Source organism: Mobula birostris, chromosome 1 (genome assembly GCF_030028105.1).
Source record: "Mobula birostris isolate sMobBir1 chromosome 1, sMobBir1.hap1, whole genome shotgun sequence".
Classification (NCBI taxonomy): Eukaryota; Metazoa; Chordata; class Chondrichthyes; order Myliobatiformes; family Myliobatidae; genus Mobula; species Mobula birostris.
In genome coordinates this window covers 108,614,572-108,628,973 of record NC_092370.1, presented here as the reverse complement: position 1 = coordinate 108,628,973, position 14,402 = coordinate 108,614,572, and the positions used below count along the sequence as shown (strand labels likewise).

Sequence of the window (14,402 nt, the reverse complement as noted above, 5' to 3'; positions counted from 1 at the left end):
TATGGTGGAGAGTCAGCTGCTTGAACTGCTGCATTCATTCTGTAGAAAATGTTCCCAGCATAGTATTTGGGGGGGGGAGGAGAGTTGGGGGTGCTCACTAGCATAGGTTGCATATTTTGAATAAAACACCACACTAAAATTTTACTTTTGTTAAAAAGGTAATTGTTTAGTGTTTTGGAATGTTGAAGTCAATTGGATTGAAAGGCTTACTTCATGATTTGATTTCTTAGAGTGAAAACATTTTGCCATATTTCACGTAATCTCAATGGTTGATCAAATTTGAAGTAGTTCTGAAGGCACGACTGTATCAATGACTTTTCAGTTATCTGTTTTAGATCATCAGAATTTTTTTGTCCTAGTGATTTTTTGCAGTCAATTCAATTCTGACTTCTATTTATTTAATTTAATTTATAGCAAAATTTGATCTTTTACAAGACCTCAGAATCTTAGAATTCTCTACATATTTCAAATATTTTTTCCTGTAAGGTGCGAAGAGAAATGGGCTATTCAGACATTAATCCTGCCTGCCTTTCAATCATGTCATGAATAGAAATAACCTTTGTCTACCATGTAAGAATCTCTACCACTTAGTAACATCAGTGTTTGATAAAAGTTTATCACATTCAATTTTAAAATTCTAATCTAACGAAGTACCTACACTCCATCCGCCAAATAAAGCAGGACCTCCCAGTGGCCGCCCATCTTAATTCAATTTCCTATTCCCATTCCGAGTTGTCAGTCCATGGCCTCCTCCACTGTTGCAATGAAGCCACACTCAGGTTGGAGGAGCAACACCTCATATTCCTTCTGTACCACCCCACCCCCCCACTTTCTCCATTCTCCATTCCCATTTTCCCCCTCTCACCTTATCTGCTTGCTTGCCCATCACCTCCCTCTGGTGCTCTTCCCCCTTTCTTTCATGGCCTTCTGTACTCTCCTATCAGATTCCCCCTTCTCCAGCCCTGTATCTCTTTCACCTATCAACTTCCCAGCTCTTTACTCCCCCCTCCCATTTTCACATACCACCTAGTGTTTTTTCCTCCCCTCCTTCCACTTTCTAACTCTGACTTCTCATCTTTTTTTCACCAGTCCTGCTGAAGGATCTCAGCCCGAAATGTCGACTGTACTCTTCTCCATAGATGCTGCCTGGCTTGCTGAATTCCTCCAGCATTTTGTGTATGTTACTTGGATTTCCAGCACCTGCAGATTTCCTCTTGTTTCTAATGAAGTTTGACAGCTTTCCAAGGGGAAATATTCCACATCTCTGTCTCTGTAGAGAAATGAGATGTGATGTCATTCTTGAGGAGCCTTCTCTAAATTTAAACTTCTTTCCTATTTTCTGTTCTTTCAATTTCCAGCTTCATTTAAAAGGTACGGCAATCTTCTCATGAGGAATAGATTCCTATAAATGTATGGTGATTAAGGTTTCATTGAAGGAACCAACATAAGAAGTTGGAAACAGATTTATGACAATGGCAAAAAAGGTATAGACCTAAGGATTATGTAATTTCACAATTCTGCAAGGAGAACCAAGCAATGATAAGGAAAGGGAAAAGGAAATGAGATTATAAGAATAGGCTAGTGTGAAATATAAAAACATATTGTGAGAGTTTTTCAAGATGTATTGAAAAGAAAAGCTTCACTTAAGTTAATGTAATTCCCTTACAAGCTGAGACAGGAGAAATCATAATAGAAGAATGAACAGAAATTTAATATTCTGTGTGAGTGTACTTTCACAGAAGAAAACAAAGAAAAACTTCTGGAAATATTGGACAAATCGCGGTTTAGAGTGAATAAGGAGCCCAAAGAAATTAGCAACAGCAAATAATATATTACTGAAGAGAGTAATGAGACTGAATGATGACTAATTTGCAGGGCATGATGAATTACACCCTAGAGTTCTGTAGGAAATACCTGTGGAAAGAGTGGATGTGCTGATTGTCATTTAACAAATTGCATGGTTGCATGAAGCAGGGGGGATTCTAGAAGGTTTTATTAGCTAAGTGGTGATTGGCCCTTGGAAATAATAATTGGACTGGAAGAATCAAACAAGGATTCATGAAAGGGAAATCATGTTTCATAAATCTGTTGAAACTCTTTGAGATTGTGACTAGTAAGATAGTGAGCGACAATCATGTTTATGTTTTGGACTTTGATTAGGGTTTTGATAAGGTATCAAAAAAGAGATTATTACCTACGCTCAGTGGCCACTTCATTAGGTACAGTAATGGAACCTGGCATGGTCCTTTGCTGCTGTAGCCCATCCACTTCAAGGTTCGACATGTTGTGCATTCAGAGATGCTCTTTTGCACACCACTGTTGTAATGTGTGGTTATTTGAGCTATATTTGGTTTCACATCAGCTTGGATCACTTTGGCCACTCTCCTCTGACCTTTCTCTAATTTACAAAGCATTTTCACCCACAGAACTGCTGTTCACTGAATGTTTTTTTGTTTTTCACACCATTCTCTGTAAAGTCTAGAACTATTGTGCATAAAGATCCCAGTCAGTCAGCAGTTTCTGAGATATTGAAAGCATCCCGTCTGGCACCAGCAATCATTCTATGGTCAAAGTCACTTGGATCATTTTTCTTCCCCGTTCTGATGTTTGAACTGAACCTCTTGAGCATGTCTGAACACTTTTACGCATTGAGTTGCTGCCACTAGATTGACTAATTAGATACTTGCATTAACAAGCAGATGTACAGGTATACCTAATAAAGTGGCCTCTGAGTGTTCATTAGAGAAATTTTTACTAAGTTATCTAAATTGTCAAATACAAAGATCTTTTAGATCAATTTATTGAAGTACTTAAGAATTTTATATCTCATCTACTGTTTTTTTAAAGTCTTTGTTCTTTATTTTCTCAAACCATAGTCCATCTTTCAGCCAGTCTGGACTTGCAAGGAGTTATCCTGATGAATGCTTCAACTTTAAAGGTAAGAATTTCATACAAATCAGCTGTTAATGTTGTGAACTGTAAAAAAAAAATCAGAATTAATATTAGAAAGCAAATAATTAGCAGGGCAAAACTGGTGTCAAACAAAATTGCCTAGATAACGGAACCATACAGTTGTGTGCAAAAACTGTCAGGTCAATTGAATGGCCTCTTTCATTTGCAAATGATATTTTTGCATGATTATAGAAAATTACGTATTTGGTGTCAACAAGAAGAACGGGGCTGGAATAATGGGACTAAATATGAATGGAAGATTGCTAAAACAGTATAAGCTCAGTTCGTTTTGGGTAACAACTGAAGCACTGAGGAGGCTCAGTGAACATCTTTGCCCTCAATGGAGGCAGAGACCAGAGTTTCAGTGCAAACACACTGATAGATTTGCAACCATCTTCAGCCAGAAATGCAGAGTGGAACATTCACTTTGGCTTCATCCTGAGATCGCACTGCAGTAGAGCCTAGTTTTCACTCAGTTTGAAACTCTCGAGAAAAATGCCGAGTGGCATATGAGAGAAGTTTAATTTGCTGAGGAGCCATATCGCATCCAAGGACTTGCTATGTTTGGTGGGATGAGGATGAATAACAATTGCAACAGACTGAGTTCAAATCAAATGATTACTGCCCTAACATACAAATTCTGTCAGCTCATTGAGGACAGCATGTAATTGTCCAGTAATAAATTCCATGGGATTTTTTGCAGACAGGTCAGGTCATCACAATAGTAGGGGTTCAGTTGAATAAAACCACAAGCTCTTACAATTACACTGCATTTCAAAGGTGGAAAATATTCTGAGCCTTCACTCTGCCAAATATTTTTTCCTTGATACGTAACCTTGAATTGAGAAAATTAATCAGTTCTTTTGTGATTATTTAGAAGGTTTGGAATTTTTATCTTCTATTACATCATCCAGCTTCATAAGAATCAAACTGCTTTCAAGTTTGTGTGAACTGATACTTGTACATATTATTAATGGCTAGTAATTACATGAGAACATTTCCCATAATCTAGGATGTACACTGTGAATGTTAGAGCCTGGGTAAGTGTTACTGAACACCAAGACCCTGGGGTACAAGTACATTTTTCCCTGAAAGTGGTGACACAGGTGGACAGAATGTTGAAAAGTGTGCTTGCTATCTTCAGTCAAGGTATTGGGTAGGAGTGTTGAGACATGCTGTTTCAGTTGTACAACTCACTGGTTAGTCTGCACCTGGAGTATTGCGTGTGGTTCTGGTCAGAATACCATCACAAAAATGTGTTTAAATTTAGAGGGGATGTAGAAGAGATTCTCAGCAATATTACATGGACCAGAGGGCTTGAGTTATAAGGGGAGATTCAGTAGGCTAAGAATGTTTTCGTTGGATCGAAGGAGGTTGAGGGATGACTTTATTAGAGATCTGTAAAGTTCTGAAGGACGTAGATAGGGTAGATAATCACAGACTTTTCCCCAAGGTAGGGCAGACTAAAACGATCAAGTATAGGTTTAAGTGAAAGAGGAGGTTTGAAAGGGGTCTGAGGAACAGAGTTTTCACACAAAGGATGGTGGATATATGGAACAAGTTGCCAGAGATGGCAGTAAAGGCAGGAAAATTATAGCATAAAGAAAAACATTCAGCCAGGTACATTGATCGGAAAGTGGGATATGGCCAAATGCAGGTAAATAGCGCCTAAGACTTTTGCACAAGACTCTAGTTTATGTGTTGCACTGTACTGGTGCCACAAAAAAAAGACAGAATTCATGACATGAGTGATGATAAACCTGATTCTGATATTGGTCTCTATTGTAGGTTGAGAGTGGAAAGGGGGTAGGGAGAGGGAATTCATGGTTGGGAAAAGGGGAAGGGCGAGGGGAGGGAGCAGGAAGTACCAGAGAGACATTCTGTAATGATGAATAAACTGATTGTAATCAACTGACCTTGCCTGGTGTCTCAGGTCTGAGTGTGTTTGCATCCGTGCCACCCCCCACACTCATCCTCTGCCACCTTTCCCACACCCCTCCCATGGTGCTGCATTCTTGTCATTCCCAGCACCCTTTGCTCCCACCAGATTTACGAAGTTGCTCACCACTCCATGTTGACAATTACAGTACTGTGCAAAAGTCTTAGGCACCCTAACACACACACACCTCTCTCTCTCTCTCTCTCTCTCTCTCTCTCTCTCTCTCTCTCTCTCTCTCTCTCTCTTTCTCTCTCCCTCCCTCCCACTCTCTCTCTCTCTCTCTCTCTCTCTCTCTCTCTCTCTCCCTCCCTCTCTCTTTATATATATAGACACACACACACACACACACACACACACACACACACACACACACACAGTATGTGCCTAAACCATTTACACAGTACTGTAACTGTATGAATATATACAAACCTCACAATCTATTCTACTTAAATACTTGTCAGACGAATGTTTCAGTTCCTTGGCTAATTACAGACCTGCTGTTAATTTTAATATGTAAACATTTCAGTCAGTTGAAAAATCCCACAAATGTTTCCAATGATGACTCTAAACAGATGCATCTTAACATTTGTATTAGTAGAACTTGTAATGCTTTTGTCTGCATGACGCAGATCATGAGATCCCTCCTATGCAGTCCGTACTTTGGCAATAACTGTAATATGGCCCAATTAGCAAGAGTATAAATGCCAAAGTTGACTTTAATTTGCTCTTATAACTAAGATCATTTTAAATATGTTGCCTACTGCTGCATTTCTGGATATTATTTTAATGACATTTTGATAAAATATTGTGTCCATATCAACATTCCTCCTTTTAAATCTGCAAATGATTTATTCTGAATTATATTCCTGTAAGTGTGTCCAAAATTTCTTCTGGGCATAGTTTTCTGACTGGAGGTCAGAGCCTAGTTAATTGGTTAGGTGCGGCTGTGTCACAAGGGGACCTCTCTGAACATGGATGACTAGCATTGCCTGAATGTCCTTGACAACTGGTGGGACCCACCTCTAGGTGTGCTGGCTGTTCAAACTGTGTTCTGTGGCCAATAGATTTGGAGAATGCTGTCATGATATAAGATTTACAACTCAAACCATCATGCAAGAAATGCCATTTTCTTTTATTCAGTGTCTTATCGCAGTGTTGGTTTTAACTGAGAACCAGGGGAAATTGAGAGAGAATAAAAGAGACAATAGATCATGGCATCCTAATCCTGTTTGTAATGTCTTTCCTGCCTTTTCAGGAATGGGTTGTTTAAAATGACTATGTTCAACAAATATTAAAACACATGAAATTATTTTGTTCTCCATACTCATCATAACATGGATTTACTGAGGAATGAAATTCTGGTTTGTGTTACTGCCTTTCCATTGTACACACGTTATATAGAGCTTTCAAATGATTTTCCTAATTGATTAGACATAGACATGGAAACATAGCCTTGTACAGAATGGAAACAAGCCCTTCTACCCAACTTGTCCATGCTGACCAAAGTGCCAACTGAAGCAAGTTCCAGTTGCCTACATTTGGTCCATATCCACTAAACTTTTCCTATCAATGTGGTTAATCTAAATGTCTTTTAAATGTTGTTATTGTACCTTCTTAAATTGCTTTTCCTGGCAGATTATAGAGTCATACATTATGGAAAAAAGGCCCTTCAGCCCATCAATCATTAAGGATGCATTTACATGAACCTTACACAAAACTAATCTTATGTTCCCATCAACGGACCCCAACCCCCAGATCCTGTTACTTAGCTACACTCTATGGGCAGCTTGCTGTGACCAGTTAATCCACAAATCTGCCCATCTTTGCAATGAGGGAGGAAATCCAAGGACTGGGAGAAAACCCGTACTGTTTCTGCACAGCCTGCAAACTCCACACAGACAGTACTGGAAGTCAGGATGGAACCTGAGTTGCTGAAGTTGTATGATAACAATTCTAATTGCTCAGCACTGTGCAACCTATTCCCAATTGTTTTCTGGGAAGAGGTCCTCAGAAACATTCTTTAATTATATTAATAGACCTTTCAATCTCTAATCTCACTAAACTTGGAGCCAGAGTGCATGTCTGTTGCTAAACTGATTATTTGGTGTTTAATTTAGCTTGCTCTTCATGTTTCCTGTGCAAATCAAGTTTTGGTAGTTGAAAACTGCTAACTAGAGGCCGGAGCTTTTAGCCTTCAAACTGCAGATTCAGAGAAGCCAAGGTGTAATATTTGCCAGGTATGAGTAGGTTGACAGAGTGCATTGAAGATTTTTAGGTGGGTGTCAGTAGATCTCCTGTGGCAGTGAATGGAAGAGGTCAGAAAAGACATCATTGGAATGAAGAGCATGGAACCACAACACACATTTAGTCAATAGATCTGGTCGGAAGTTTATAATTGCACTTCCTTTCAAGAGTAAAGCAGGAATTTTATGTCCCAAAACATGTTGGTCTTCCAGTTTAAGGAGATGATTACAAGTGAATGCTGCCAACTGGCCTATTACAGGGTGCAGAAGAATGCAGCCACTAGAATTGCTCTGTGGGGAAGGATCAAATTCTAGGGTCCTGCCACCGCTCAATACTGAAGGTCTGGGTCCTGTGCAGAAACATCATGTGCGTACCGTTCAAAGAGGAAACATGAGAGGAATTGGTGTATTGTAGGAGAGCGGATTGATTTGATGGTACAGTGAAATTAAAGATGGGAATTGATTGTATACGCTATTACAAATAAAAAAGAGAAAACATCATCAAACCTTGTTCAAACTTTTAAGTTGAAAGTGGTGAAACTGAATTCAGTAAATGGAATCTGCGATGGCAGCAGAACAAAGCAGAAAATTGCTGTAATGGTGTTAACAAAAGCGGAACAGCAGTTTTACTACTGACTTTCATCAGGGAAAAAGAACTTCCTTCCTCTGCATAGTGTGGCCAGCACATGATTCTAACCCATAGATCCTTTTAAATTCCTGATTGCCTATGCTGCTTTGAGGCGTGCACTAGTGGCTTTTAAGAACTGTTAGAGATGAGTAGTGGAAAGACTAACACTAACCAGTGTTACTCTTTCAGTAAGAACAAATAAAAATGTTAATTTTGTGGCTTTAAGTGTGTATAAATGTTTGGTACTTTAGGAGGTATTGCTGCAATTTTTGTTCCCCTGATTTAGAACAACTAATAATTAAATGTAGGCCATTCTGTTTTCCTTGAGGGTTCTAATCTGTGATACTGACTTCAGTTTACGTACCACCAGCAGCTAGTTATAAGTAAGCACTCAAGAACCTGCACTATGCTGTCTGTAAACAAGAAACGGCCCATTCCAACACATTTCAAAATATAGTTGGCGACTTTAATCAGCCGTCTTCGAAGACAACACTGCCCAATCATCACTAGCACGTAACCTGTTGCACCAGAGGTCCCAACACACTAGACCACTGCTATACTATGATAAGGAATACCTGTCATTCTTTTCCTAGAATGCATCTTGGCAAGTTGGATCATATGGCTGTACTCTTGCGACCTGCATACAGACGGAGCCTAAAGAGCAAGGCTCCAGAGGTAAAGTCAACCAAGAGATGGTTGCAGGAGGCTGAGAAACTGTTACACGATTGCCTTGAGTCAATGGAGTGGCCTGTGTTCAAGAACTTATCTGAGGATCCTAATGACTACACCACAGTCGTTACAGGCTTTATTAAAAAAGCTGTGGATGAGTGTGTCCCCATGAAACCATTCAGTGTTTTCCCCAATCAGAAGCCCTGGATGAACAATGAAATCCAGAACCTGCTGAGAGCTAGATCAGATGCATTCAAGTCTGGAGATCAGGAATGCTACAAGAGGTGCAGGTATGATCTCTGGAAAGCCATCTCTCAGGTGAAGTGGAGATTCCAGACTAGACTGGAATCAATGAGGGATGCTTGACAGCTGTGGCAGCGTTTGGATACCATAAACTACAAAGCCAAATCTTGCGACATAAGGGACAGCAGAGCTTTGCTTCTAGATGATCTTAATACCTTCTATGCTCACTTTGACCACCAGAACAGGGAGGAACCATCACGAACCCCCGTGTGTCCCAGTGATCCTTTGGTCTCAGTATCTGAAGATGACATGCGGGCTCCCTTCAAGAGAGTGAATCCAAGGGAAGTATCCGGTCCAGGTGGAGTACCTGGCTGAGTACCGAAAGCCTGTGCCAACTGACTGGCTGGTGTATTTGTGGATATCTTCAATCTCTCGCTCTGGCAGTGTGTGCTACCCAACTGCTTCAAGCAGGCTTCAATCATACTGGTGCCCAAGAAGAGCATGGTAACCTGCCTAAATGACTGTTGCCCAGTAACACTTGCATCCACAATGATGAAGTGTTTTGAGACGCTGGTGTTGAAGCATATCAGCTCCTGTCTGAATGGTGACTTGGATCTGCTCCATTTCACCTACTGAAGCAACAGGTTTCCAGCAGATGCCATCTTGTTAGCACTTCACACAACCCTGGAGCATCTGGACATCAATGATGCATACATCAGGATGCTCTTTATCAATTATAGCTCAATATTTAACATCGTCATCCCCTCAAAATTAATCAGTAGACTCCAATACTCCCTTGTGCAATTGGATCCTGGATTTCCTCACTTGTAGATCCCAGTCAGTTTGGATTGACAAAAACATCTCCTCCACAATCTCAATCAGCACAGGAGCACTATAGGGATGTGTACTTAGCTCCCTGCTCCACTCGCTTTACACCTATGATTGTGTGGCTAAGTACAGCTCCAACACCGTATACGAGTTTGCTGATGACACCACTGTTGTGAGCTGTATCAAAGATGGTGATGAATCAGCATACAGGAGGTGAGATTGAAAACTTGGCTGAGTAGTGTAATAACAACAACCTCTCACTCAATGTCAGTATGACCAAGAAACTGATTGTAGTCTTCAGGAGAAGGAAACCAGAGGTCCACGAGCCAGTAATCACTGGAGGATCAGAGGTGGAGAGGGTCAGTAACCTCAAATTCCTGGGTGTCACTATCTCAGAGGAGCTGTCCTGGACCCCTCAGGTAAATATTATTACAACAAAAGCACGACAGCACCTCTACTTCCTCAGAAGTTTGTGGAGTTTGGCATATCATCAAAAACCTTGGCAAACTTCTATAGATGTGCGGTAGAAAGTGTGCTGACTGGCTGCATTACGGCCTGGTATGGGAACACCAATGCCTTTGAGTGGAAAATCCTACAAAAGGTTGTGGAATCGTCCGAGTACATCACAGGTAAAACCCTCCCAACCATCGAGCACATCTACATGAAACACTGCTGTAGAAGGTACAGATGCCTCAGGACTCGCAGCGCCAGGTTCAAGAACAGTTACTACCCTTCCACAATCAAACTCTTGAACAGAAGGGGGTAGCTACACTCACTTAAGGACTGTTATATTGTTATTTCATGCTTGTAATTTATTGCTATTTATTTATATCTACATTTGCACAGTTTGTTTACAGTTGACAGTTTGTGATGCTTACAGTTTATAGTTACTGTTCTATAGATTTACTAAGTATGCCTGCAGAAAAAGAATCTTAAAGAGTTGTATGTAGTGACATGTATGTACTCTGATAATAAATTTTACTTTGAACTGTGAAATAAATGCGTAACAGCTGATTGTGTTACTCTGAAGAACTAATTCACACCTTATGAAACAGGCTACACACACAAAATGGTGGAGGAGCTCAGTAAATCAGGCAGCATCTATGGAGAGAAATAAACAGTCGACATTTTGGGCCAAGGCTCATCATCAGGACTGTCTTTTCCCTCCCTAGACACTGCCTGACCTATTGATTGCATTGCACATGATTTCCAGCAACTCCTGTATTTGTCAAAATGTCTGCCTTGACATCAGGTATTCACCACAGCAGTCAAACTGCTTGGAGGTGAGTGGTACACTGGACCTTTTCAAGTCTGAGACTTTCAAGATTTTCCAAAAAAAAATACTGCTTCAGATGGCCTGCATCTTTCTGACTTTTCACACCTTTTTTGGCTCTCCTGTTGTCTTGTAGTTAAAAATCTTTTCACTTTTATGTTTCCCCGATTATGATTACAGGAGTGCACCTAGAAGTCACTTTACAGCTCATCTAGAACACAAATACAGACCTGCTCACTTTTGCCTACAAGCTAGTACATTGACTTTCTACTACACTCTCCCCACAAACCAAACACATAGCCCCTATGCCAGCAATTATCGTGTGCGTACACCATTCCTCAGTCCACAGACCCCACAACTTCCCCTTTCTACACACAGTGCAGCACTCTTGCATCAACAGGTATCCCTCAACAATGTCACAGAAAACACCCCATATCCACAGTCTGTCAATGACTAACACCTTCTCTCATTCCCCATCCCTATCATGTACATGCCACACTACAACCCCATCCCTGCACACCACTCATCACCTCTTCCTTTATCCCACATTGTCACACCACCATTGCCATATAGACTATCCACATACCATAGCAGACTCAATTCCCCACATACCACGTGTTGACCTCCAAGATAGACCTTTTGGTTATGGTACAAGCTGACAGAGTGTGGTGAATTCAGTAAGTGAGCCAGGGTCACAAACATCTCATGGAAAATAATCTTCTGACAATAAAGATCTGACTCAAACAGGTCAGTGTTTGATGCAGAAATGCTGGACATTCATCTCCTTTTGCTCATGGTATATAGCAGTCCCAGTACCATGGTATATAGTAGATCCATTCCATTCATGGAATAAATTATGGGGAGAAGACAATACTGTGCTGATACGATATATGGAACATTGAAAGTTATTGCCTATACCCATGTGGTTCAGGAAAGATATTATTGAGAAGACGATGGCAATGTTGCTTAAGGAGGGAAGGTATCCAGAAAAGGTGAAGGACAGACTTTGTTTAGTTAGAGTTAACTAGGTGCTATAATGGCACTGATTCTGTGGACCATTATTTAGTAGAAAAGACATAGGTGAACATACTTGTGGGCAAATCTCAGAAATGTACAAAACAACAGTGATAATAATGGGGAATATAAATGATCCTAGTACTGATTTGGACATGAATAGCACAGGAGTAGAATTTCTGAACTGTATTCTGAAGAACTTTCTGAATCAATAGGTTCTGGTCCTGGTAGTATCACAAGTTGTAGATGAATTATGGAAAAGGATTAGCAACAAGTCATATGAAAGTTAGGGGTGGCTACAACCAGTGGATGAACCTGTTCCAGATGAATTAATCAAAGATTGCCAGGCAAAACTGAAATTATACAAGGGATGGCTTTAAAAACTGTTGTGGCTTTAAAGCAGTATATGCATTCCCTCCAGTGGAAATGGTAAGACAACCAAAGCCAGAGTTCCCTATACGATGAAAGAAGTAGAGCTCCAGAGTGTATGTTAGGTTGTCAGTATAAATGAGAAGCTTGAGTGTAGAAAACTAAGAAGGAACTGAGAAAGGAAATGTGCAAAGAGAGAATATGCAGCTAGACTTCCAGTTAATAAAAAGGGAACCTAAACGTCTTGCATTGTATGTAAATAATTAATTAGAGTTGGGGAGAGGATATTAGCAGCTAAATTGAAGGTATGCCGATGATTGCAGAGGGCCTGCTGAGCTATTAAAGGAATATGCATGCATGTTTTCACCAAGAAAAACGCTGTTGTCTTGGTCAAATAAGAAAGATTCTAGTCTTGTGGGACAGGCTCCAAAATACAAGAAAGGTAGCAGAAGGACTGACAAATCTTAAAATAGATTAAGTCAAGGCCTAGGAGGTGATGCATGATTCATTCTAGTTTGTTAAGGGACAAAATGTGCAGACAGAGAACATAATCTGGTTATCTTTAGGGTAAAAAAGGACAAGTGTTGTAGACGTCACACAATTATTGGATAAAGGAAATTTTTTTAAAAAAGCAAGTACAAATCAGTTACTTCAACCTTGAAGGGGTTAGATTAATTAGTGGAAACCAACACATATTTTAGAAGGATTGTCATGTTTAACACATTTGAATAGGTCTTTCATTGAGAGAACACGGATCGTTATTAAGTAGTAAATGGTGTGTGAGGTTTTAATAAGGCACAATAAATAATTAATAAGCCTTATTATTAATAAAGTCATGACCATGTAGTAAACAGGAGTATGACAGCATACTGTTTTAGCTGTTAAGACAGTTGTGACAGATGGAGTTGTTTCCTGGACTGGAACAAGGTGGAAAGTATTGTTACTCAGAAATGAGGGAAGGGTTTATTGCTTTTCCTGACGTTTCTGTGGATTTAAATATACAGGGAACGTTCAGAATTGTAGAGAGTGCAAAATGTGTAAGTTAGTGAGAGGCGAGAAGGATAATGATATATCTCAAAAGGACATAAGACTAACTGGGAAAATGGATGGACATGTGGCAACGATAATTAGAAACATAGAGAACCTACAGCACCATACAGGCCTTTCAGCCCACAATGCTATCCAAACATGTACTTACTTTAGAAATTACCTAGGGTTACCCGTAGCCCTCTATTTTTCTAAGCTCCATGTACCTATCCAGCAGTCTCTTAAAAGGTCCTATTGTATCCGCCTCCACCACCACCATTAGCAGCCCATTCCACGCACTCACCACTCTCTGCATAAAAAACTTAGCCCTGACATCCCCTCTGTACCTAATTTCAAGCACCTTAAAGGTGTGCCCTCTCATGTTAGCCATTTCGGCCCTGGGAAAAAAACCTCGGACTATCCACATGATCAATTCCTCTCATCATCTTATACACCTCTATCATGTCACCTCTCAACCTCTAGCGCTCGAAGGAGAAAAGCCGAGTTCACTCAACCTATTCTCATAAGGCATGCTCCCCAATCCAAGCAATATCCTTGTAAATCTCCTCTACACCCTTTCTATAGTTTCCACACCCTTCCTGTAGTGAAGTGACCAGAACTAAGCACGGTACTCCGTGGGGTCTGACCACGGTCCTGTATAGCTGTAACATTACCTCTCGGCTCTTGAACTCAATCCCACATGTGATGAAGGCCAATGCACCATATGCCGCCTTAACCACAGTCAACCTGCACAGCAGCTTTGCATGGCCTATGGACTCAGACCCCAAGATCCCTCTGATCCTCCACACAATTAATACTATATTCTGCCATCATATTTGACATACCAAGATGAAGCACCTCACACTTACCTGGGTGGAACTCCATCTGCCCCTTCTCAGCCCAGTTTTGCATCCTATCGATGTCCCATTGTAACCTCTGATAGCCCTCCACACTATCTATCTGCAACACCCCCAGCCTTTGTGTTACCAGCAAACTGAGTAACTCATCCCGCCACTTCCTCATCCAGGTCATTTATAAATTGATGAAGAGAAGAGATCCCAGAACAGAACCCTGAGGTACACCACTAGTCACCACCCTCAATGCAGAATATGACGCATCTTCAACCACTCTTTGCCTGCTGTGGGCAAGCCAATTCTGGATCCACAAAGCAAGGTCCCCTTGGATCCCATGCCTCCTTACTTTCTCAATAAGCGTTGC

General features: G+C 40.6%; 1 protein-coding gene across 2 annotated transcripts in view; it reads left to right on the top strand.

The window, feature by feature from the left end:
* Positions 1-14,402, top strand: part of map3k22 (mitogen-activated protein kinase kinase kinase 22) — a 111,813-nt gene that overhangs the window by 79,212 nt on the left and 18,199 nt on the right. For both annotated transcript variants that reach the window (XM_072259847.1, XM_072259838.1), the window contains exon 10: positions 2,877-2,938. In XM_072259847.1, coding sequence (XP_072115948.1) covers positions 2,877-2,938 — 62 coding nt within the window. The remainder of the gene's footprint in view (positions 1-2,876; positions 2,939-14,402) is intronic.